General features: G+C 41.1%; 2 protein-coding genes across 7 annotated transcripts in view; both read right to left on the reverse strand.

Moving 5' to 3' along the window:
- Positions 1-1,165: 1,165 nt before the first annotated feature.
- On the reverse strand, positions 1,166-9,416 carry LOC114148348 (uncharacterized). The gene is made up of 2 exons (XM_028023570.1): positions 7,943-9,416; positions 1,166-6,732 (listed from the first exon to the last, which is right to left on the reverse strand). The coding sequence occupies exon 2, from the start codon at positions 4,102-4,104 to the stop codon at positions 2,995-2,997; it is 1,110 nt and encodes a 369-aa protein (XP_027879371.1). The 5' UTR covers positions 4,105-6,732; positions 7,943-9,416; the 3' UTR covers positions 1,166-2,994.
- Positions 9,417-10,408: 992 nt separating this feature from the next.
- Positions 10,409-25,175, reverse strand: part of abcc1 (ATP binding cassette subfamily C member 1 (ABCC1 blood group)) — a 124,179-nt gene continuing 109,412 nt past the window's right edge. For 3 of the 6 annotated variants that reach the window (XM_028023564.1, XM_028023563.1, XM_028023566.1), the window contains 3 exons: positions 21,754-21,948; positions 20,053-20,095; positions 19,785-19,974 (listed from right to left, as the gene is read on the reverse strand). In XM_028023564.1, coding sequence (XP_027879365.1) covers positions 19,882-19,974; positions 20,053-20,095; positions 21,754-21,948 — 331 coding nt within the window. In that variant the 3' untranslated portion in view covers positions 19,785-19,881. Of the gene's footprint in view, positions 12,656-19,783; positions 19,975-20,052; positions 20,096-21,753; positions 21,949-25,175 lie in introns of those variants that run through there. The other 3 variants (XM_028023569.1, XM_028023565.1, XM_028023567.1) reach the window with 2 other exon arrangements.

Raw genomic sequence — 25,175 nt, forward strand, 5'->3', positions numbered from 1 at the left:
AAAACATTGTTTGAATACAATCTATTCTCTTATTCTTCCATCCTTCTGTAATTTACATTGAAGAATAGTGATGCTCAAGTTCACAACAACCACTCTTTTGGAAAAGCACATTTATTTCTTCTCCAAGTGTAGTCAGTGTTCGATCAGAAAAGCATGTGCTTTCATGATGTATGAAAGATAATAAATTATTAATTGCAGGAAAAAAACTGCATTTGCTATAAAAGCAGCCACATCATGCTGACTATGCCAAGAGACATAGCATAGTATGCTTGCAGAGGTTGGATGAGCAGCACAGCTGTTTGCCAACAGTGGCCTGGAGCTAATCTTCAGAAAACATCACTGTTAAGTTCATCCTTTGGATAACTTACATCAGCAGCAAGTACACAAAGTAGTGTGAACATTTAAGACCAAAATTACTAATACAAATCACCAGAAAAGCAAATAACTGCATATTACTGCAGCTATCACTCTGACTTAAACATCTGGAAACTACACTGGATTTTTCAGATTGGGTTAGTGAAACCTCACACTGGATTTCAAGCAACATGCATGCTGGTCCTTTTCACTCTTCTTCTGGAACCTTGATTTCCAAGTAAAAATACAAATGCTACTTGAGCTACTGAGCAACAGTCCAGTTCTATTTCTCTTTAGCCTAGGAGAGACAAACCCCATGTTGAAGATATCTGTTCTATGGCGTGTAGTATATCACAGCAACAGCTTATATACAGCTGAGCGAAAGCTCATCAGGAAGGCCATCTTTATCCTAGGATACCCTATTGACCCAGTGCAGGTGGTGTGAGATGGAATAACTCTGGCTAACATAACATCACTTTTGGACAATATCTACCCTCTTCCTTCTCCATTTGAAGCTATTGCAGAACTGGAGAGCTCCTTCAGTGACAGACTGCTGCATCTTAGGTGTACATATGAGCGTTACCACACATTCTTTCTCCTAATAGCTGTTAGACTTTATAACCATCACTGCTCCAAACAAACTCAATAAGTGCTCTTGCACCCTTGATGTTTTCACGCACCTCTTCTTGCTAATCTTTAACAAATACAATGACTTTCTTGTAGATTTCTTAAAAGCAGCATACACAGCAGCATATTTATTATTTTTAGAGATGTAGCAGCTCCCCAGCAGTTGAATTAACCAGCCAGTCTCGACGGGTGAATTTAGCGTTTTTATTTTCGTCGGGTGATTCAGAATCACCACAGTCACCATGAAAACTAAAACATATACAAATATTAAAATACAAACATAAACTTATAATACAAACAACAAAACGTACCTCGCTGCTTTCACTGGGGAACACTAAGTGTTGATTTCTTCATGCTATTCAGCTTGACAGTTCAAGTCATTGATTGACACGACGATTCTACCAGCTTTTAAAGGGCCTGCCCTCATTAGTTACGGCAGCCCAAGAGGTACAACAAAAAAAACCCCCAAAACATTACAAAGTGCAAATACCAAACAAAACAAAGAAAAACAACAAAAATGCTAATCAAAACAGACAAACATCCATAAACAATTATCGTCATACTTAATTTAGAAAATTCTTAATTTAATTTAATGTACCATCCGTTACACTCCCACCAATAATGCATGAACTATTACCAAAAAATCATGCGTCATTTCAAAATTTCCCTTAAACCATGCAGATTGTTTAAAACATGCTTGTCTGTGTACAAGTCACTTTCTAATAACACCACCAATTTTTGCACTGGTCTTTCTATCACTGAACTCTTAGAGATAAAATCCCTTCCTGATCTTTGTTCTCCTGTTCTCAACTTCACTTTTCGAACTAAGCTGTCACTATCAACCATTGTTTCCACAACACGACCCAACTGCCACCTATTTCTTGGGAGAAAATCTTCTTTAACAATTACAACATCATTTACTTTTAGATTGCGCCAAATTACATGCCATTTTTGTCTAATGGAAATATTCTGGAGGTATTCTCTCTTCCACCCACAAAAACTCAGGACCTGTTAGCCAATTTGTAGTTAAAATCTCTGAGGCACATAACCCTCTTGATGCATGATCTGCTGGATTTTCAGTGGTGTCAACATGATTCCATTGATTTGGATTTGCTCTAATTATCTGGACCCAATTTGCCACAAATACATGAAACCGTCGCACTTCATTATTAATATATAACACTACTTGTGAATCTGTCCAGAAAAACTCTGTGTCTATCTTCATATCAAGTTCTGATTTTAACAGAACGCTCAACCTAGTAGCAACCACTGCAGCTGTAAGCTCGAGACGAGGAATGGTTGTAATTTTCAAAGGAGCAACTCTGGCTTTAGCCATGATTAAAACACAATGAGTTTCACCTTTGTCATTCTCAAATCTGAGGTAAGAGCATGCACCATATGCTAGGCTGCTAGCATTTGAGAAGTGATGTAGTTCTGTTTTAACAATTTTTCCAAATCCTTGGGGATGATAACATCTTTGTATCATTAACCCTTTCACATCCTGAAGGCTAAACTTCCACTTCTCCCACCGTACAAGTAAGTCTTCAGGCAGAGGGTCATCCCATCCAATACTTCTGTGGCACAGATCTTGTAAAAATATATTTCCCATTCATAATGAATGGTGAAATAAATCCCAGCGGATCATATAGAGATGCTATTACTGACAAAATACCACGGCGTGTATCCGATTTGTCCCTCAGATCAATGTGAAAGCCCAAACAGTCACTTTTGACATGCCATCGCATACCTAGGGTATGTTCAGTAAGTGTTAAATCAGGCTTGAGATCAGCAGAAACCACACTTGTGGCTCTCTCAGATGGATTCACACAATCTAGAACTTCAGACCTATTGGAATTAAATTTGTGGAGTCTCAAACCACCTTCTTTGCACAGTTTCTGCGCTTCAGTTATTAGTGTGGTGGCATCATTAGTTGTAGGGACACTTATCAACATAAAAATTATTCTCCACAAATGCTGCTGCAGATGGAAACTTTGGTCTCTGCTGATGTGCCAACTATTTTAGACCAAAATTAGCACAGCCTGGAGAGGAGGCAGCACCAAAAAGGTGGACTTTCATCTGAAATTCTTTAGGCTCGCTCTCCAAATCTCCTTGCTCCCACCATAGAAACCTGAGGTAACAACGATGCTTTGATGAAACATAAAACTGGTGGAACATCCTTTCTATGTCACAAATAATAGCAACAGCTTCTTTTCTGAAACGCAGAAGGATTCCAATTAAAGAGTTAATCAAATCTGGACCAGTCAACAAAGTGTCATACAAAGAGGTACCACAAAATTTAGCTGAGCAGTCAAACACTACTCGTAACTTATCTGGTTTCTTTGAATGATACACCCCATGATGAGGCAAGTACCACACACAACCATCATTGATGTTTGTCTCAGGAGCTAGTTCAGCATCACCACAGCTAATGATTGACTCCATAAATGTTTTATAATGATTGTTGAACTGATAATTTCTTTTTAACCTTCTCTTTAGATGTTGTAAACGAACAATAGCCAGCCTCTTATTATTTGACAACACAGGAAGGCAGGGTGTTTTAAATGGAAGGGGCATCTCCAAATGGCCATCATCTTTCTGTGTAATATTTTCACTCAGAAGTTGTATAAACCGAATGTCATCTTGGGAAACACATTTTCCTTCTGGACCCTTTTCATTGAAATCCAACTCCAAAACTCTTAAAACATCAGAAGCCAATGGAGCGGGCATTTCTTTCACCATCACTCTATGTACAAATCTTTGGTTACCTTGCCGATCTACATGTGGATTGGCTGCCCCGATAATACTCCAACCAAGAGCAGTCCTCTGAGAAAAAGGTTCATTTTCCCCACCAACAACAACTTCCAAGGGAGCCAAAGCAGAAGGACAGTCAAAACCAATGAGTAAACCTACTTCACAGTCTTGTAAAGCAGGCATTTTGCCAGCCAGATGTTTAAGGTGAGGCCACTGTAATGCTGTACTTCTACTTGGTATGCAAGATGTATCAACAGGAATGAAGTCACGAGTGTATGCTTGCCGCAACCGTATATAATTATCAGAGAAAAAACTCCGAACTTGTAAGTCATACACATTTTGACTAGAAACAGGTGTATCAACAGAAACCATGGTACTAAGTTTTAGCTGTACTGGTTTGGTTTCAACAGTCAAGTTTTTCACAAGATCTTCTAAAACAAAGGAGGAGTCACTCTGAGTATCAAGGAGTGCATAAGTAAGTATTTCTTTCCCAGGATCCTTCACAGAGGACAGAAAAACTGGAATAATACTTGATGTGGCAGAAATGTTTCGGGTGAGTGCATAAGATAAAACACTGTGAGAAACCTGAGGTGTTTCTTCCGGAGAGATTGAACACTGCTGACCAACATCCCGACATCTCACTCTGTCCTTGTGTAAACAAGTAGGAGGACGTCGTCTACACTCTCCACAAACATGCCGCGTTTACAATCTTTCAATAAATGGCCTTTCCTTAAACATCCAAAACAAAGATGGTTCTGATATATAAATGATCTTTTGTCTTCCATTGATTTTACTGCAAATTTGGGACATTTAGCAACACTGTGTGATATGTCTGTACAAACCAAGCAAGGCAGTTTAGATTTCAGAACATGACCAGTTTCTTGAACTCCGTACTGGTATTAAAAGCTTTGGCTTTCCTGGAAAGATCATTTGAAGAAGTTTTAGACTTTAACAAAAATGGAGACGCAATAGGATTACATGCTATACGTGCTTCCTTTTGTATAAATCTAGAAAAAGATTCAAAAGATGGATATTCTCCACACGCATCAAGCACTTCAACAACAACTCTACTCCATTTACGTACAACCCAGTCTGGTAATTTCTTCAACATCTTATGATTTTCTTCACAATCATTTAAGATGGACAGTCCTATTACTTGAGGCATAGCCTCTTCACAACTTTTCAAAAAGTCAGCAAAATCTGAGAGATAATGGATCATTTGGTGCAATCTTTGGCCATAACATAAGTTTATCCCTAAATGCTTTCTGAATTACAAATGGGTTTCCATATCTGTCCTGTAGAACTGACCAAGCACCCTCATATGCGTCCTCAGAGCTTCTGTAAAAGAAACCTTCCACAGCCTTTCGGGCTTCTCCAGAGAGATAACTTTTCAAATACAACATTTTTTCCCCAACAGAGATGGATTTTGAATCAATTAAAGTTGTAAATGATATCTTAAAGTCCACAAATTTCAAAGGGTCACCTGAGAATATGGCAGGTTCAGGAACAGGAAGGCAACTTAAACTCAATGAGCTCGTTAAGGCTTCAGCCACGTTTACTGCAGAAATCTCAGAGCAAGCTTGAGGTGGTAGAATTGATGCAGCCCTTGCAGCTGACTTTCTAGGGTGTTTTAAAATTTGCACTGATTTAACCTCAGGCTTAAAATCAAGATTTTCCCCTTCTACCCCATCTTCAAGTCTGCTATAAACATCAAGCCGAGCTGCAGCCATTTTAACTTCCATATCTGTTTGCATTACCTTTAACTTGCTCTTCTCATCAAGCTGCTGTAGCACTTCAGCTTCTTTCTGCCATAATCTGGGACTCATGACGCTTCCAGTCACATTCAAGCTTACTGACTCTCGCATGTTGAGCTTCAATCTCCAACATGGATTTAACTTGTACCCTTTTAGCCGCAAGATCAGCTTCTGCCATTACACACCCTTGAGAAACTTTGGATCTGGTAATTGATGAACCACATGTACAAGAACATTCAGTAGAAATTTCTCCAAAAACAGACTGATATTCGTCTGTATTTAAGACTTCTTGCACCATTTCCTTTTCAATTTCTTGATTAAATTTTTCTTCAACAATACCCCCTTCTAAACGTTTACACACAAGATCATAAATCTCATTTGTTGGTATAGTACAGGCATCTAGTTTCTGCACAATATCTGGAGTATTTAAAGAATTACATTGAAGAAACTCATAATTCTGTTTCACTTTATCAAGACTGTTTTTTATCTGCTGATTTATTTCATCCAGATTTTCCTGAGAGCAAAAACCCTTTAATTTCTTCCTGGCTTCTCTAGCAATTTGTTTCCAGGATGCATAAGATTTAAGAAATGCTTTTATCTGTTTTGTAGACTCTGCTTCTCTGTACTGCTCTCCCTTTTCAGTTAACTTTCTTGTGCGAGGACCTGTAACCAACTATTGTCCTTTAGGCTTTTCTTCAGTGCACACATCTTCAGCAGAAAGTCCTTTTTCACGTGGCAGTGACATCTTAACTCTAAAACCTTACAGTGACATTAAACCCACAAAACTTAACATTTAGTTACAAAAACACCATTCTAATATTTTCCCTTTTTTGTTTAAATTGCATACCTTATAAGTAATTTGGCATATAATTTGACCAAACATAGTCCTTGAACTCATTTAATTTCATACATATTCAGGTGACGTCGTTTCCAAGTTATTTCCGCGTTGTTTGATCAGTCAATTTCTCACCGCGCCAGTGGTCATGTCAGATTCAGTTTCTGATGCTAACTTGGATCCTCCACGAAGACAGCTCCTCATGGTGGCGTTGACTCCGACGCAGCGCCAAACCTCGGCCGATGTCCGATTCAAGCGTCTCACCGTCAAATGAAAGGCGACACACGGAAGCCTCGAGTTTTCACTGTAGCAGCTCCCCAGCAGTTGAATTAACCAGCCAGTCTCGACGGGTGAATTTAGCGTTTTTATTTTTCTTCGGGTGATTCAGAATCACCACAGTCACCGTGAAAACTAAAACATATACAAATATTAAAATACAAACATAAACTTATAATTAGTGATGTTAGGTGATGTGCCGAGGCGTGTGTCGAGTAATGGAGGGGGCGTTTCCGTAAAGCGCGTATCGAGGCTTGGTTCATTTAGGGGAGGAGCCGAAAACGATGACGTCCGAAGCCTCGCTGCCCGGCTGTACCACGTGACTGCTTCGGGAAGTGGCTCAGATGTTGGCGCGGGGTTTGACAGCTTTAGAAACCCCACAGGCTCCATTCAAAATGTGGGTTGTTGTAGGCGAGTTGTGGTCAGTTGAGAGAGTGGATAGAGTTTTGATAGTTTGGATAGCAGAGTTTGGATAATGGCTATTTAGTTTGAGACAGTTAGTTTGGGAGAGAGAGAGAGAGAGAGAGAGATAGAGAGATAGATAGATAGATAGATAGATAGATAGATAGATAGATAGAGAGGAGTAGGATGGAGCCGGCGAGAAAGAGGAGGATTTCCCCTATGTGGGAACATTTTGATTTGATAAGCCCTAACAAGGTAAGATGAACTGAACATTTGCAGATGCATTAGGTTTGCTGTATTTTTCACTGTTTCTTATGTTCTGTAAAGGTGAGGTGTTTATTGTGCTCCAAGGAGTTGGGGTACAATAATAACACCTCATCCATGTAGTGTCAAAAAAGAGAAATCGTTTGAAACCAAAAACTGTGGAGAAATTGTTGTTTCTTAATAAAAATGCATGAAATCATCCAGGTTACACAAGCATTAGCCTATTCACTACCCCCTCCCTGGTTCCACAAGCACTTTCACTGTCCTCTGCCTGATTAAGCCCAGGCCATTTTTCTAGAGTCACAGAAAAACATTATTACACAACATGCCATATCACATGACACTACTATTTTGGGAATAATTACACACAGAGGATACATTCAAACAATATTTTATTATACACATATGTGTATACATAATTTATGTAGATAAATGATTTCGTCCTACATCTTTTGTGACGTCATTCCCAAGAGCCATAATAGACAAAAATTCAATGCATCACACGTGTTAAGATACAGCTGGCTGTGATTATACACCTGGCCAGTAGGTGGTTTCGTGTGCACATGAAGCTTCAAGAAATGAACCCTTTCTCGAACCAGTTGGCTCAAGTGGTTCAATGCCTCATGAGGCTTCATCTCACCATCACTACTTATAATACAAACAACAAAACAAAACGTACCTCGCTGCTTTCACTGGGGAACACCAAGTGTTGATTTCTTCATGCTATTCAGCTTGACAGTTCAAGTCATTGATTGACACGACGATTCTACCAGCTTTTAAAGGGCCTGCCCTCATTAGTTACGGCAGCCCAAGAGGTACAACAACCCCCCCCCCCAAAACATTACAAAGTGCAAATACCATCAAACAAAACAAAACAAACAAAAAACAAAAATGCTAATCAAAACAGACAAACATCCATAAACAATCTGCGTCATACTTAATTTAGAAAATTCTTAATTTACTTTAATGTACTATCCGTTACAAGAGTATTTTTCTTACATTGTAAATTTTCTTTTACTGTAATGTCTCTAATTTCTATTTTTTTATGTGAATGTGCTTTCTTCCATCTGCATGACACTCTGCTGTAGGTACAATGTGGTAGAAAATTACTACAAGTTAACATCTGCTGATCATGTTACATTAAATGCCTGTGAACTCTCACCAAAAGAACTATTTGGGTTACATGTACAAGGTTTTAAGTTGTTGTCAACAGCCTCATCAGAACCAGACTGTCTTGCCCCTTGTTTTTGAATTCCTTAACCTTGGTATAAAACTCATGTGTTGTCTCTGCCTGGCAGAGCTTTTTCACCCAGACCTTCTTCATTATTGATTATCCTACAAGCTCTCTGTATTGTGCACAATATATGAATAAACCTGATTGAGTGATTTCACCTGACAGTGCTTGGTAAAATAGTTTTTTTTCACAACAATTTGGTGTCGTGACCCGGATCCCTCGACTGGACATCCAAGGACGTCGACGGACAGCGTTAAGGAGCCGACCTGGACTAGACTCCAGCCTCAAACTTCATTTAGGATTTGAGAGAGAAGAGGGCTGTTGGTCGGCTCCACGGCTCCAGCGCTGGGATCAACGAACTCAAAACCACTGTTATCAGGTGGGATACTCACTCAGGCTAACAAATTAACTTTACAAATTCTAAATTATAAAATCTAAAATAGTAAAGGATCCGATAAACCTTTCACCCTGCGGAATAAAGACTGGCGTTATTAAAAGGAAGAAATCGGGTTAAAGTCCCAGGGGGAAAAAAAATAATAATAATAATTAAAAAAAAGGTGTGGGTTAGAGTCCCCCCCAATTGGGTTCAAGTCCCAAACTGGTAAAATATTTTTTTCCCACAACATACACCTTAGTGTACATGACAATGAATTCGTTTTTCTAATGGTATGAAATGAACGTTAAACAAATCACTGTCAAGTATTGCTTGGAAACATGCTTTTATTAACTGCTGACCTAAATAAAATTCTCCATATACAAAGCTTTGTAATCATAATTCCATAGGACCAATAATTCATTAACTCAATCCACAAATATTTACTATGCAAAACACAGCAAAATGTTTTTCACACCAAATCTACAAAACCGTCAAAGCACAAAACTTACTTTGCCAAACAAAGAAAAGGAAAGCAACAGAAAACATCCAGCCATCCATCCATCCATTGTCTGTTCACCCTTGTCCCTAATGGGGTCGGGAGGGTTGCTGGTGCCTATCTCCAGCTACGTTCCAGGCGGGAGGCGGGGTACACCCTGGACAGGTCGCCAGCCTGTCGCAGGGCAACACAAAGACATACAGGACAAACAACCATTCACACATACACTCACCCCTAGGGAGAATTTAGAGGGACCAATCAACCTAACAGTCATGTTTTTGGACTGTGGGAGGAAGCCGGAGTACCCGGAGAGAACCCACGCATGCACAGGGAGAACATGCAAACTCCATGCAGAAAGACCCCGGCCGGGAATCGAACCCAGGACCTTCTTGCTGCAAGGCAACAGTACTACCAACTGCGCCACTGTGCAGCCGCAACAGAAAACATTTCAACATAAATAACCAAAGTGCGCTCTCAGTGGTCTGATGACCGTGAGCGAGAGCAATAATCTGACCAATAGTCTGACCAATAAGGACTTTTTGTAATTTTAACAAAGTTCACTGAGATAACAAAGCTCACTTGTAATGGAAGACACATTGGGGTCTTCAGAAGACAGAAGACCCCAATATATCTAAATCACACTATTGCAGAAAAATGTTAAGTTTTTGTCCAGATGAATAAAATAGGAATTTTAAACAGAAAAAAATAATTTTGTTTTTCACCTATATGGTATTCTAGAAACTTTTTGACATGCTTTTAGATAACTTTATGTTCATTTAACTTCATGTTAAAACTGAAAGTTCCATGAGAAAAAAAATGGTAGAAATTAGAAAACTATTTTTCTGTTTCAAAAGCTCTGTATTTTGTAACATAAAATACAAAAATCTTATCTATTATAGTGATGGAAAATATCTGAAAACCAGTTCTTTACTTGTTCCTGTGTTACCTTTGTATTATTAATGAAACATATCTTAAAATCTGTAAACAATTCAATAAAATTGTATTAATGTCCTCGGTTATGGACATCCGTATTTGATACTTTTATCCTACATGGAAACACATGGAAAACCTACATGCAATTGAAACCTTACACAGCAAATCACCGTGAACAGCCCTTTCGGCACCATCATACTGAGGCGATGCTTTCTTTCGGCAGCAACAATGAAGCTGGATATCCTTGATGACATGGATCCTGTTATAGGCAGCAGAAGACTTGAGATTGGAGTGCAGGTTCACATTCCAGCAGGATAATGAACATACAGGAAGAGGTACAACAAATGTATGTTTTAGAGTGGCTTAGTAACAGGCTAGCCCTGTGACAGCCTGTAACTGTTCAAAAGTAGTCGAGACATGGTCAAAGAAAATTTGGTTCTACAAAGTGCTGACACAGGAAAGTAGACCACAAATACACTCTACATTTCACATTCTTATTTTTAAAATGTTTGAAAATAATCAGCCCCTTACTTTTACTACAAAATGTGCACATCTTTGTGTTGGTCTGTCACATAAAATTCCACTCAAACACATTAAATTTCATGGTTGCAGAGGGAAAATCTTGAAGGGGTGTGCGTATATCCTCAAGAACTTGAATTGTGTAGAAGGGATAACATATGGAAATTAGTGAGTATCGTAATATCTCCGCATTCTGATATCATCCTGAATTACTTTGTGATTCTCATCTCTGAGCTGTTAATTAATTGAGATACCTAATTGCATAACTAGATATTTCACCTCTCATATTTGTCTTCAAGAAACAAGAGAAGTCCAGTTCTCTTGTACTTGAACATTTCCCAGGAGACTGAGAATCTGCACCCGAGTTAGTTGGCTTCTTCACATTGAAGCCAAGTTTTCCCTTTTTGAGAATAAGGCAGCTGCTAACCAAGCTTACTTCTCCTGGCTGTGAGACAAATCTGATGTGATCACACAGTAAAACACACAGTTGTGTGATGGCGTACTCCATCTGACTAGAGAAGGTAGATTGTGTCGATTATGATCAGACTGTAAAAAATGTAGAACAGAGTTCTCCTTTCAAGTCTGAGCCAGGGATGTCCAAAACGTTTTTCTGTAAAGTCCAAGTTAAGTAACACGTTGCTGATGCCGGAGTCATTTTCTTTCAACTGTGTCAATATCACAGGATATCAGACAAAACAGAACATGATTGAACTAAGACCTAATCTAACACACAGACATCTTTAAGAAAAACAATTTAACATGCATAAAGCTGTTTTGGACTCCTGTGAGGATATTTTGAAAAATGTTAAGTTGGGGTTATTTATCCCATTAGAACAATTACGGACAAAAATAGCAGAAATGAGTAGACACCTGTTAAAAGCCAAAACCATTTAACAGAGTTCACTTCAAAATAAATTAGTTTGATCATTCCAAGTAACTGACAGCTAATATGAATAGATTGCTATGAAACATTAATAGCTTATGGTCTATTAATAGACCATAAGCTATTATATCAAACTCACCCGTCCATATGCACATTCTGCCAGGGCAACAGCTCAAGAGACTCAAGTCCCAGACCTGAAGTACAAGTTAAGTTTCAAGACTTTCCTTCAGAAACTTAAGTGCAACACAGATCCATTTATTAATGCTCATCTCTAGTCTGAGCTTTTCAAAGAAAGATGAAAAAAATGACAGAAAGAATGATTGTTCCAGAATGCCCAAGAAAATTGATGAACTTATGGGGCTCAGTGAAAGCTGCAAATGTGTCGCAGTAAACCTGAATGATTGACAATGTGTAAGGTTTTAACACAAAACAGAGATCCATGTATTCTTCTTAAATATCATCTAGAGCTGCTTAAAAACTAGATTTTAAATTATATAAAGCCGGCATTTGGCACATATGGTCTTTGTAGCCTCAACTCAGCAGTGCTAGTGTCATTATGACAGGTCTGTCGGTAACATGGTCCTCCATATAAATGGCAGGAAAAAAAAAGAATTGGTCAGAAACTAGTAAGAATGAACAGAGAGAAACAGGCAAAAATTAAACCAAATAACTGATGATGAACCATTATGGTGAAGCATGTTAAACAAAACCTTCTACCATTAAAATCACTTCACACCTAAACAACTATTTAATTTGCCTGCCGCTCTGAAAGAAAAACGATTCTTCCAGAGAAAGCCAGGGGAGCTGGGATGCTGCTGAAGAAGGTGGAGAGACTTCCGTCTTTAGACCAGTCCAGCATCTTTGGCCATCTTGTAAAATGCTCCCTTGAGAGCGATGAGATTGGACGGAGAGTCAAACTCTGCCATCTCTCCTTTATCCAACAGCAAAACCCTAAATGATACAAAGAGTAAGGGTTTATTCTTCAAATTGCACTGCTTAAAACCAAAACAACACACACAGCCAGATGTTTGTTTACATATTTCTAATGTACACTAAAAAGGAACTACTGAGCGTAATCATTAGAGACGTGGTGATCCATTCCTCTTTTAGATATTTATCTGTAACCTTTTTAAACTGTGATGAGACCACTTGAAAAAAAAAAGTAATTTTGTATTTTTCAAGCCATTCAGTGGCGTTCTTTTGGGCTGGCAGTGGTTCTGGTCTTAGAAGTGTCTTTGTAGGGTTGTCAAAATAATCATTATCTTGATAAGATTGCAACTAGGAAATCTATTTATTGAAAAGTATTCATTAGTGTCAAAATCAACATAAACTGACCCAATTATATTGTCACAATTATATTGTCGTGCTTTTGGTTGCCAGGGTTACGGAGGCGTTTGTGTAGGTGAAGATACACGACAAAAAAAAGAAAGGCCTCTTGCATGAAATTTACTTCTTCCAGCAACAGATGAGTTACAACGGCAACCGAGTTGTTCTCATGTAAGAACCGTGTGGCTTCTGGCCTGTAGCTCTGGCACAGACAGTGCTTAGCTATGTCCGGGCAGTGAGCAGTGAGAGCCATAACAACAACAGAACATTAACATCGAATCTCACGATACTAGCCTTTTCTCTCGAGCTGCGTTGCATTTACTGACCTAACTTAGGCTCGGAAAACTAAAATAAAAAATACAAAACCAAGCTTAAGGTCTAAATTAAGTGGAACCTTCTTTACACTATCCCCCCTTTTAGGAATACTGAGTCCCTTCAGTACAGGTTATACAGCCAAAATTGAGAAAGAAGTGGTAGTTATAAGAACTTAACTACTGAAATGTATATGCCATAAGGGCAAGAAAACATAAACCAAGTTATTTAAATTCTGTAATTGTAACATTCAACTAACTCACTAACTTAACTAGTGCCTAAGTCTCTGCGGTCTTTTGACTAGACGACCACTAGATGTTTTAACAGTCTTTTCTGAAGAGTTTGAATTCCCCTGTCTTCCATCTGGCTGGAATCCTGGGTCCTTGGGTTGGAGGTAGGCCTGTCACGATAACAAATTTTGCTGAGCGATTAATTGTCTCAAAAATTATTGCGATAAACGATAATATTGTTTGAAGACCTTTTTACACTGATTTAATGAAAATTACGTAGTAATGCATGCGATTTCCTGCCAAAGATAGATACATTTTATTTTCAAAAGAACACTTAACACTGGAACTGATAAACAAAATAAACAAAACAACCAAAAATTAAAAGGATCTCCATTAATAAAAAATGTACTTGAATAAAACCTAAACAACATAAAGCCAAAGTGGAAATAAGTACTGCATTCAACCAAAAGACTGCAGATTATAAAGTCTGTATACTATGTTACCCTTCAGTAATAATTCGATTTAAATAGAGAAGACGGGCTACCTGATGCAATAGTTCACACTACACGATTTTTTGCCCCTATTTTTCCCCATACGACAATCTTAGAACGTTGGTCGTTCTAAGATTGTCGCTTGCGATTTCATAGCCGATCATCCTGTAGTGTGTGGTGTGATATGGTAGATCGTCGTGGCCGCGCCGATCTAAATCAGGGTTTTCCCCCGACTGGGAGCGTCAATGCAGCCTGTTGAATGTGACAGAGAGCCTTTCTGAGGGGAAATTACAAAGGGGAATCCTAAACAGCTGACACGTGCAACCCGAAGTGGACATTGGAGATGATATGTGGAAACAACATTAATGTTTATTCAACATTTTGTGCAAAGAATACAGAAATGACAAGAGGAGGAGTTGGAGCGAAATTGCTACCGTAGTTGATAGACCCGGTAACTTTCCAGCAGTTCTTCGTTAACGTGACATAAATAGGTTATAATGATTTTCATTCAGTCAGGACTGACACTAGCCACATGCATTGCAGGTCAATTGTGGTAAAACATTGATTAATGCCTGGTTTTAAAATTAGTTAACTGGACTTGTAACGATTATTTTGTGCCCATTGTTGGACACCACACGGCAGGACCGAACCCGATCGAACCGTTATACCTAGGATTTCTGTCTGCTAATGTGTGATCTCAGGTTTTGAAAATGGGCCGACAATTGGCCGACAGCTCTAAGATCCTGTCATGCGCACTGGGCATTACACTAAGGAAATGAGGAAGAGAGGGTCAGTGGAGAGCACCGGAGTTGAGCCTTTTTTCATTCAGTGTCATCAACAGAAAGAGAAAAGGGCTGGAAGAGACGATAATGCCGATAATTAAAATGAGGTTGATAGTTTTAATTTATCGTACGATTAATTGATTTATCGTTTATCGCAACAGGCCTAGCTGGAGGTCTTCATCCTGATCATCTGACATTTGGCGTAAAATCCAGACTGGTATCACGTCACTGTCATACGGCTTGAGCCGATCGTGGTGTATCACTGTGCTTCGCTTGGGACCTTGTATTTCATACAGCACAGGACCACAGCAAGCTGCAATAATTAACGGGCCTTTCCATAGTTTCTGAAGCTTAGGGCTTAACCTTTTCTTCTTTGCATCGTCTTTGACAAACACCAGATCTCCTACACTGTAGAAGTGTTCTTTGGCCCGGAGGTCATACACCTTTTTCTGCCACTCTTCTGCAGTGAGAAGGTGGTCTCTTGCCAGGTCATGTGCTTCTTTTAAGCTTTCCTCCAGGTTGTAGAGGAAATCTGCAGTTTCTAGTGCATCAACCTTGAGTTTTGCAGTGCCAGACTGGTTGTCTTGTGGTTGGTGGACTTCCCTGCCGAGCATAAGCCTATTGGGTGTGAACCCTGTCACTATGTGTCGTGAGCTGCGATAAGCTGCTGTGAGTAGTGGCAGTTGTTCGTCTCAGCTCTTTTGGTCCTGGTTCACATAACATCGAAGCATCTGCAATAAGGTCCTATTGAACCGTTCTACTTGTCCATTGGAGAAGGGGTAGTAAGGGGTAGTCCTTGTCTTAGTGATCTGCATGAGCTTCCATACATTCCGAAACAGGGAGCTATCAAAATTACGACCTTGATCTGTGTGTAGCTCCAAACCTGGCAATAAAGTCGTAGACTAGCTTCCTTGCAGTCGTTTCAGCACTTTGATCAAGAACAGGAAAAGCTTCAACCCATCTTGTGACACATTGTGGCTCCACCCACAACATCATGACATGGAGATCTTCACAGATCTTCAATCTGGGATAATGGATAAGCATCCTTGATTGTTAGATTGTTCAGACAGCGGTAATCTACGCACCATCTTACTCCTCCATCCTTTTTTCGAACTAGGACCACTGGAGAGGCCCGCTCAGATGCTGATGGTGTGATTACGCCCTCTGCCAGCATTTTTTAAAGATGTGCTTCCTCCTCACCTTTAAATCCAAAAGGGATCCTTCTCACAGGTTGATGCACAGGTCTGGCAGACCCAGTGTCAATTTTGTGTGTTACAGCGAATAAGTAGCCATGGTCAGTGTCACTTTTAGCAAAGATGGATTGGTACTTGACGAGTAGCTGAATGAATTGCTGTTGCTGTTCCTCACTGAGGGTCTCACTTATGGTAGCCACCAAACTTTGGAGATGCTCAGAAATGTCAGAGATTGTTGCTACTCTCCCAACCACCAGTGATGGTGCAGGCATTGCACTTGGTTTTGGTGCAAATAGGGGTAGAGGATAAACTTCAACTAGGAGTCCAAGACTTACTCCTACTGTAGAACCACTCTCTTGGTTGAAAAATTACACACTCTGATTGGCACCTTTGGCTTCATGGTGACAACAATGCTTCCAGAGGCTACATTATTTGCAATGTTCAAGGGTTCCAATAATGCCGTAACCCCTCCACTTCACCCCACACGACACATTCAGACTTGGCTGGGATGATTGAGGTTCTTTCCAGAGTTACTCTAGCCACACAGCAGTGTGATCCATCATCTCGCACAATTTGTGAAGGGACCAATTCATCCCCAATGAAAACTTTGCCTTGGGTATAGATGACAACATCATGGGCCTTCATCAGATCCTATCCAAGGAGGACAGAGTCTCTTATAGGGGCTTCATGCACTTCCCAGTCTATGGATTTGGACCCAATCTGGAAGGTCACTGTGAGTCCATGTTTAGCTTTCATGCCATCTCCAACTCCTGCATTTAGTAGGTATGTATGGTGTAGGTCTGTAGGTTAGAGCTTTGTGCTGCCTTGGAGTTTTGGGATACAATGCTTATGGGCTGTAAATTGGCAACCTGGAGCTGTAGATTCCCCACGGTGCTAACAAGGGTCTTCACTTGTTCTGCCAGTGCAGCAAACTGGTCAGCTGTGACATACTGGGGAGTACTGACCCTGCGGGACGTTGTTGCACTGTCATCGTACATGTCCCCCTCATCAACCCATGAAATGTGCCATGCTCCTTTTTTTACTTCCGTGTCCTGACCCACAGTAGCTCTAAAGTTATGCTCATGAGCCTCCACAAACCTTTGAGCCTCTACGAAGGAGCCTGGGTCACGATTCATGACTTCGTATGCCACTTTCTGGTTTCTTAGGCCTTTGAGGAACGCATCAGTTGCCAATTGGTCCTGCAGCTGGAGATCTACCCCTTGATATGCAAGTGTGGTCAGGTGTCTAACCTCCTCTGCAAATTCAGCTGATGTCTCCCGCCCCTGTCAAAGTTCTCCCAGTCTTCTTCTTACTGTTGTAGGAGGGTCTTTTTTTCCAAAGCGTTGAGTGAGTTGTTCCACCAAGAGAACATAATCTTCCCTTGTGCACTCTGGTAATGAGCAGACGTAGCGTACTGCAGCTCCCCTCAGACACTCGTGCAGCCTGTCCACTCGTTCAGCAGCACTCCATCCGTGTTTCCTTGCTTGGCGTTCGAACGGCATCAGAAGAGTCCCAATCCTCATCTCCATCATATGTGGCTAATTTAGGCCTCTGAAGCTCTGACCAGTTGTTATAATAGCCTCCAGTATTATTTTGCCTTCTTTCATCGTGGTAGGTAAAAGTGTGTGGGACCTCAGGTTCACTGTCCCCAGTGTCTCTGTGTCCTGGGTCAGATCCAGGGGTGGTGGTTCGTCTCACTGGGTCTGAGCTTCATGATCTTTGATTTATAACCTCCAGCTCAGCTGCAAAAGGAGCGTGAACACGTGGTCTAGTTGTCACATCCAAAGAGGCACGTGTTTCACGTGCATGCCCTTCTCTTGTAGAATGCATTGGAATTAAGTCATCACTCCTCTCAGGAACAGTACGTGATGCTTGGGTTTGTTGTACAGCTGATTGTCCCGTTATGTGTGAAAGTACAGGAGCCAACATCATTTGAAAGTGTCTTGTTTCTTGATTTTGATTTTCCAGCACAGCTTGTAACCACTTTGGAGCTGTGTCTGCCTCTGCAGGGCCTGCTGTAGCACCTTGTAAATCCTTTGTCATTTTACTTTTTTCCGTTGGCAAGTTTTGCTTATGCTCTTATTGTGAAGGGTTGGACCGGAAGTGCTATGCGGCAACACTGCAGCAGCTTTATTACTGTCTCAGGCAATTTTCTTTCTTGCTTTTCCTTTGCTTTTAACCGGCAGTGGCTAGTTGTAGCTTGTCTGTAAGTTGTAATTAGTTCAGAATGGGCTTGGATATTATCTTTGCGATTGGATTCACTCACAAGAGTCCTGTAAATGATCCCGCTTCTGTCGCCAGTTGTCGTGCTTTTGGTTGCCAGGGTGACGGAGGCGTTTGTGTAGGTGAAGATACACGACAAAAAAAGAAAGGTCTCTTGCATGAACTTTACTTCTTCCAGCAACAGATGAGTTACAATGGCAACCGAGTTGTTCTCATGTAAGAACCGTGTGGCTTCTGGCCTCTAGCTCTGGCACAGACAGTGCTTAGCTATATCCGGGCAGTGAGCAGTGAGAGCCATAACAACAACAGAACATTAACATCGAATCTCACGATACTAGCCTTTTCTCTCGAGCTGCGTTGCATTTACTGACCTAACTTAGGCTCGGAAAACTAAAATAAAAAATACAAAACCAAGCTTAAGGTCTAATAAAGTTGAACTTTCTTTACAATATTGCCAATTAAATTGTTGCACTTCTCTGGCAGCGGTGTGTCGTGAAAACTGGCGTAGGGTTGTGAGATTTTTCCAGGTACATGCAGAAAACAGAACATAAGGGCCTGAGACAAATAAAGCAATCTTGCAGTTTGATTTAATCATAATTAAGGATAAATATGTATGTGCACATTTAAACACTGAATGATTTTCTGAAATGTATTTTTGTATCGTGATCTGTAATGGTTACAAAAACATGATGATTATGGTTGATAATTAATAATGGATTACAGAAATGTGTTGATTTACAATCATACTTGATAATTAATAATGGATTACAGAGCTGTGTTGGTTTAAAATCATACTCAAAGTTATGATGGATGTGAATGACAAGATGATTGTGTTAATGATTTGTAATGAATTAACAGAAATGTGATGATTTAAAATGATGAAGTTAAAGTGATGGGTGAGGTCCTGTTCTCAGGCTGTGTCGCAATAGGCAAGCTGAGCAGAGCGGGGGAGCAGGGGAGTTTCAAGGGAGCAAGATTATGAAAGATGCCAGATGGCTAGCAGAAAAGAGGAAGTTCACATGATGTTTAACGCTGTAAGTTACGCAAGGGCTGACGGTTGGGGAAGGTTGGGACTTTCCATAGACTCATCGAACGTTCGAGAAGTCACGTACGCCATCTCCCCATACACAACCATGGGCTGAGATAGTATAAAGATAAGATAAGATAAGATAAGATAAATCTTGCTTCCTCCACTTCCGCACCATTGATTCGTTCATGTTAAATTCTCTCGCTGCTGCTCTATTCCCGTGTTCTACAGCGTGACTGATCGCCTTGAGCTTAAACTCTGCGTCGTAAGCGTGTCTCTTAATAGGAGCCATTTTGGGGTCTATACACAAAACCCAGCGTGCACCGCTGGCTGCATCGGCGGCTGCTTTCCCCCGTTTCTTCTTCTACGGGGGAAAATGAAGTCGGCGGCTGCTTTCCCCCGTTTCTTCTTCTACGGGGAAAATGAAGTCGGCGTCTGCTTTTCCCTGTTTCTTCTATGGGGGAAAATGAAGTCGGCGTCTGCTTTCCTCCGTTTCTTCTTCTACAGGGGAAAATGAAGTCTGCGGCTGCTTTCCTCCGATTCTTCTTCTACGGGGAAAATGAAGTCGGCGGCTGCTTTACCCGTTTCTTCTTCTAGGGGGAAAATGAAGACGGCGGCTGCTTTCCTCCATTTCTTCTTCTACGGGGGAAAATGAAGTCGGCGTCTGCTTTTCCCCGTTTCTTCTTCTACAGGGAAAACAGGATTGGATCAAACCCTATTTCCATCATGGGAGAAGTGGAGTTGTGGTTGAGGAATATAAATACCTCGCCTGACAACAGACTGCACTGGAGACAACAGTGAACCCATCTATAAGAAAGAGCAGAGCAGACTGTATTTCTTGAGGAAGCTAGGGTCCTTCAAGGTTTGCAGCAAGATGCTAAAGATCTTCTATAAGTCTGTTTTTTCTTTTCTGCCATCATCTTTTGGGGCAGCAGCATCAGAACCAGGGAAATAACCTGACAAAGAAAGCTGGTTCTGAGGACGTCTGTGGAACCTCTGCAGATGACGATGCAAAGAAGGACTCCTCATAGGTTTGATAAAATTATGGACAACAATGACCATCCTGTTCATGAGACTGTATTGGGAAGGCAGAGCATCTTCAGTCAGAGGCTGTCAGATTCAGTGCAGTACAGACCGATACAGAAAATCTTTCCTGGCAAAAGCCATCACGATCTTCAATAACTCTTTAAAGAATTGGGGGCTGCTGTGATGGTGCAAGGATTAAGCACAACCCACATAAGGAGGCCTTAGTCTTCGATGCGGCCATCGCAGGTTCAATTCCCTGCCTGGTGACCTTTGCCGCATGTCTTCCCTCTCTCATTACCTACTTTCCTGTCAAAGCACCTTCAAATAAAAGTCACAAGAGCGAAAAAACAACAACAAAACTCTTTAAATAATCTTAATTAATGAGTTACAACAACATTTAATTTCCCTTTGGGATTAATAAAATATTTTTGAATGTGAAATTATAGTAACTTGGCATGCTCATGCTAATATAAGCCTTGTACCTAAAGTAAAGATTTTAGCTAAGTTTTGATTTATTACCTATGCTTTTCATACTCAATGGATTAGGTCAATGTAAATCAACATTCTGGTGATACAACAGATGCTACTGACAGCATATAAACTAACTTTAGCATTTTGCCTAATTTTAGCTTATAAAGTAATGTTATCATGCAGAATGGAGTAAATCCATGTTAATCGACATAATAATGATACTTCCCATACTATAGACTACATTTTAAATTTTAGTTAACCTTAGCAATGTTGCTAATTTTCAGCATTAGAATCCTGGGTTCAAACCAACATGCACTCTTTGGTAGGCCCCTTTTAAATTTCCTCTGAAATTTTCCAGTTGAGTTAACTACATTGTTTGATAACCAATGTCAATTGGAATGTATGAATGATTGCATATTGAAACTTAGGAGAAATAACTGCTGTACTTTGATTATTTTAATAAGCCATGACATGTTTTGATCTGGGTTTTTTAAGAGGTGTGATACTGGCATAACAGTGCACACATCTGATGTTCACAGTGGTCCAACGAATTATCTGGGAGTTTCAGTGTGAACATGCATTCAAAGCCTCACATACATTAAAAATTTGTTACAACATTGGGGAGGAGGTGGCAGAACTCTACCAAAGAGTTATGTTGAACTCTTACATTATTTAAAGGCATGTGGAGTAAGATTACATGTTATGATAGCCATCATAAATTGTGACCTGTGTGATCCTAGCTGTTTGAGGGTCTACTTCATAAAATATATTTGGGACATCGAATTTGTGACTTAAGTAAAATATGGCGTTTTATACAGTCCTAACTGTCAATTCAGCCACAGAAAACAACCCATAGGATTTATTTTCAGGGTTGGTATAATCTACAGTTTCTTATATTGCACAAGAACACACAAATGTACACATCAAACTCGAGCCTTTTAAAATAGTGTAAGTGGTATGCATCAAACCTTGTGTAGTCCATGATGGTGTTAAGGCGATGGGCTATTGTCAGAACGGTGCAGTCGTCAAACTGTGAGCGGATAGTAGATTGGATCAAGTTGTCTGTCTCCATGTCTACAGCAGCGGTGGCCTCATCCAACACCAGGACTTTAGTCTTCCTAAGAACAGCTCTGGCAAGGCACAGCAGCTGCCTCTGGCCCACGCTAAGGGGATACACACATGCAAACAAGCATAGAATTCAGCTGGTTGAGCTCACTGCCAAATTAGAATGGGCTCCCAGTTACAGTGACATGTAAACATCTACATACCCTTACCTGTTCTCACATTTCATCAAATTAAAACAATAAACGTCCATTTATTTGAATAGTTTAATGTGACAGAGAATGTAGAACATAACTGAGAAGTTGAACATTTTTGACCTATGAAAATCTAAAAATAGTAGTCTGAATCTACCAAGTAGAAAATGTTTGAAATAATAGGCTATTAGATTATAAAATAAATAACGGTTTCCCATGTCATACTTTTTCTCACTTCTGTTACCAGTGAAGCTGAACTGTCCACTAAAAATTGAAAACGTTTGCTCCCTTCATGAGACAAATTGCTTATAACTGAGTGGATAGATGAAGCTAAACTATACTGGCAGAAGTACTTGCTCACCAATCCAAATGATCAGAATCAGGTGTTCCAATCACTTCCATGGCCATAAGTGGCAAACATTTGTGAAAGAATGGGTCGCTCTGAGGAGCTCAGTGAATTCCAGTGTGGAATTGTGATAGGATGACACCTGTGCAACAAATCCAGTCGTGAAATTTCCTCGCTCCTAAATAGTTCACAGTCAACTGTCAGCTGCATTATAAGAAAGTGAAAGTGTTTGGGAATGACAGAAACTCAGCCACGAAGTGGCCATGTAAACTGACGGAGCGGGGTCAGCGGATGTAGAAGCGCATGGTGCGAAGAGGAAAGAGGAACTTTCTGCATCAGTACAGACTTCCAAACTTCACCTGGCCTTCAGATTACCGGCCCGTGGCACTGACTCCCATCATGATGAAGTGCTTTGAAAGGCTGGTAAAAGAACACATCGTCTCCAGACTCCCCTCCACATTCGACCCGTTCCAGTTTGCCTACCGCCGAAACCGCTCCACTGAGGACGCCATCTCCTCTGCCCTACATCTGAGCCTGGCTCACCTGGAGGAGAAGAACACTCATGTGCGGATGTTGTTCCTGGACTTCAGCTCAGCGTTCAACACAATCATCCCACAGCATCTGGCAGGAAAACTGGGTCACCTGGGCTTCAGCACCCCCCTGCGAAACTGGCTGCTAGACTTCCTCACCGACAAACCTCAGTCAGTCCAGATCGGACAACACACCTCCGATGTCATCACCCTCACCACAGGCTCCCCTAAGGGCTGCGTCCTGAGCCCTCTGCTGTTCACTCTGATGACACACGACTGTTCGCCACCAATCACATCGTGAAGTTCGCGGACGACACAACAGTGGTGGGTCTCATCAGAGACGACAACGACCTGGACTACAGAGAGGAGGTGGAGCAGCTGAAGGACTGGTGCAGAGACAACAGCTTGATCCTGAACGTTGACAAGACGAAGGAGATGATCATCGACTTCAGGAAGAACTGGCCCAACTACGTCAGCAGCACCAAATTCCTGGGGGTGCACATCACAAACGACCTCACCTGGACTGTGAACACCACGTCTCTGGTCAAAAGGGCACAGAAACGCTTGTATTTTCTGCGGAGGATGAGAAGAGCACACCTGCCCCCACCCATCCTCAAGACGTTCTACAGAAGCACCATAGAGAGCATTCTGACCAGCTGCCTCTCTGTGTGGTGTGGAGGCTGCAGCGCCTCCGACTGGAAGAACGTGAGGAGAGTGGTGCGTACAGCAGAGAGGATCATCGGGGCCCCTCTTCCCTCCATTCAGGACATTTCATCCCAGCGCTGCGTGTCCCGAGGCTGAAACATCGTGAGTGACCCCTCACACCCTCACCATGGACTGTTCTCCCTGCTGCCCTCTGGAAAGAGGTTCCGCAGCATCCAGTGCAGGTTCACCAGGTTCCGAAACAGCTTTTTCCCACTTGCCATCAGACTGCTGAACTCTTAACTGGACTGTACTCAAAAACTGGTCTCCACTTCATACCTTGCACATGTACATAGCTAAATAACTTCTATTTTACTGTCATTCCTGCACTTTATATTTTATATTTAGATTTATATTCCGGAGTAACCTCATAACATTGGAACCTCAAAACATTGTTCTGAGCCGTATGCAACGAAATTTCGTTCTGTATACACCCTGTGCATGCAAAATGATAATAAAGTCAGTCTAAGTCTAAGTCTAAGATTAGCTCAAGAACAGTGTGCAGAGAGTTTCACAGAATGGTTTTCCAAGGTTGAGCAGCTGCATCCAAGCCATACATCACCAAGTGCACTCCAAAGCATGGGATACAGTGATGTAAAGCACGCCGTCACTGGACTCTAGATCAGTGGAGGTGCATTCTCTGTGACAAATTGCGCTTCTCCTTCTGGCAATCTGATCATATCTTGGTTTGGCGGTTGCCAGGAGAACAGTACTTGTCTGACTGCATTGTGAAAAGTGTAAAGTTTGGTGTAGGGGGGGATTATGGTGTGGGGTTGTTTTTCAGGAGCTGGACTTGGCCCCTTAGTTCCACTGAAAGGAACTCTGAATGCTTCTGCATACCAAGAGATTTTGGACAATTCCATGCGCCCAACTTTGTGGGAACAGTTTGAAGCTGGCCCTTTTCTCTTCCAACTTGACTGTGCACCAGCGCACAAGGCAAGGTCCATAAAGACATGGATGGCAGAGTCTGGGGTGGATAAACTTGACTGACCTGCACAGAGTCCTGACCTCAATCCAATAGAACACCTTTGGGATAAATTAGAGCGGAGACTGAGAGCCAGGCCTTCTTGTCCAACATCAGTATGTGACCTCACAAATGCACTTCTGGAGGAATGGCCATAAATCCCCATAAACATTCCTAAACCTTGTGGACAGCCTTCCCAGAAGAGTTGAAGCTGTTCTCACTGCAAAAGGTGGACCAACGTCACATTGAACCCTTTGGATTAGGAAGTTGATATCATTTAAGCTCATATGTGAGTCAAGGCAGGTGAGTGAATACTTTTGGCAATATAGTGTATGAGAAATACTTGCTCACCTAAAAACATCTGAAAAAAACTTTTTGTGACATATTAATAGTGTACTCAGTGTTGTAGTCTAGACCAGTGGTCCCCAACCATTGGTACTGGGCCGCGCAAGAAATAATGAACTACTTCTGGATCTTTTATTTTGAAAATCCTAAACCGGATTTTACTGGTTACGTCTTGCGCGTCAAAATTGAGCCAACTTGTAGCAGAATGAGTAACAAAACAACATTGGAGTACTGCTGCACCCCCCCC

This window comes from Xiphophorus couchianus, chromosome 7 (assembly GCF_001444195.1).
Source record: "Xiphophorus couchianus chromosome 7, X_couchianus-1.0, whole genome shotgun sequence".
NCBI lineage: Eukaryota > Metazoa > Chordata > Actinopteri > Cyprinodontiformes > Poeciliidae > Xiphophorus > Xiphophorus couchianus.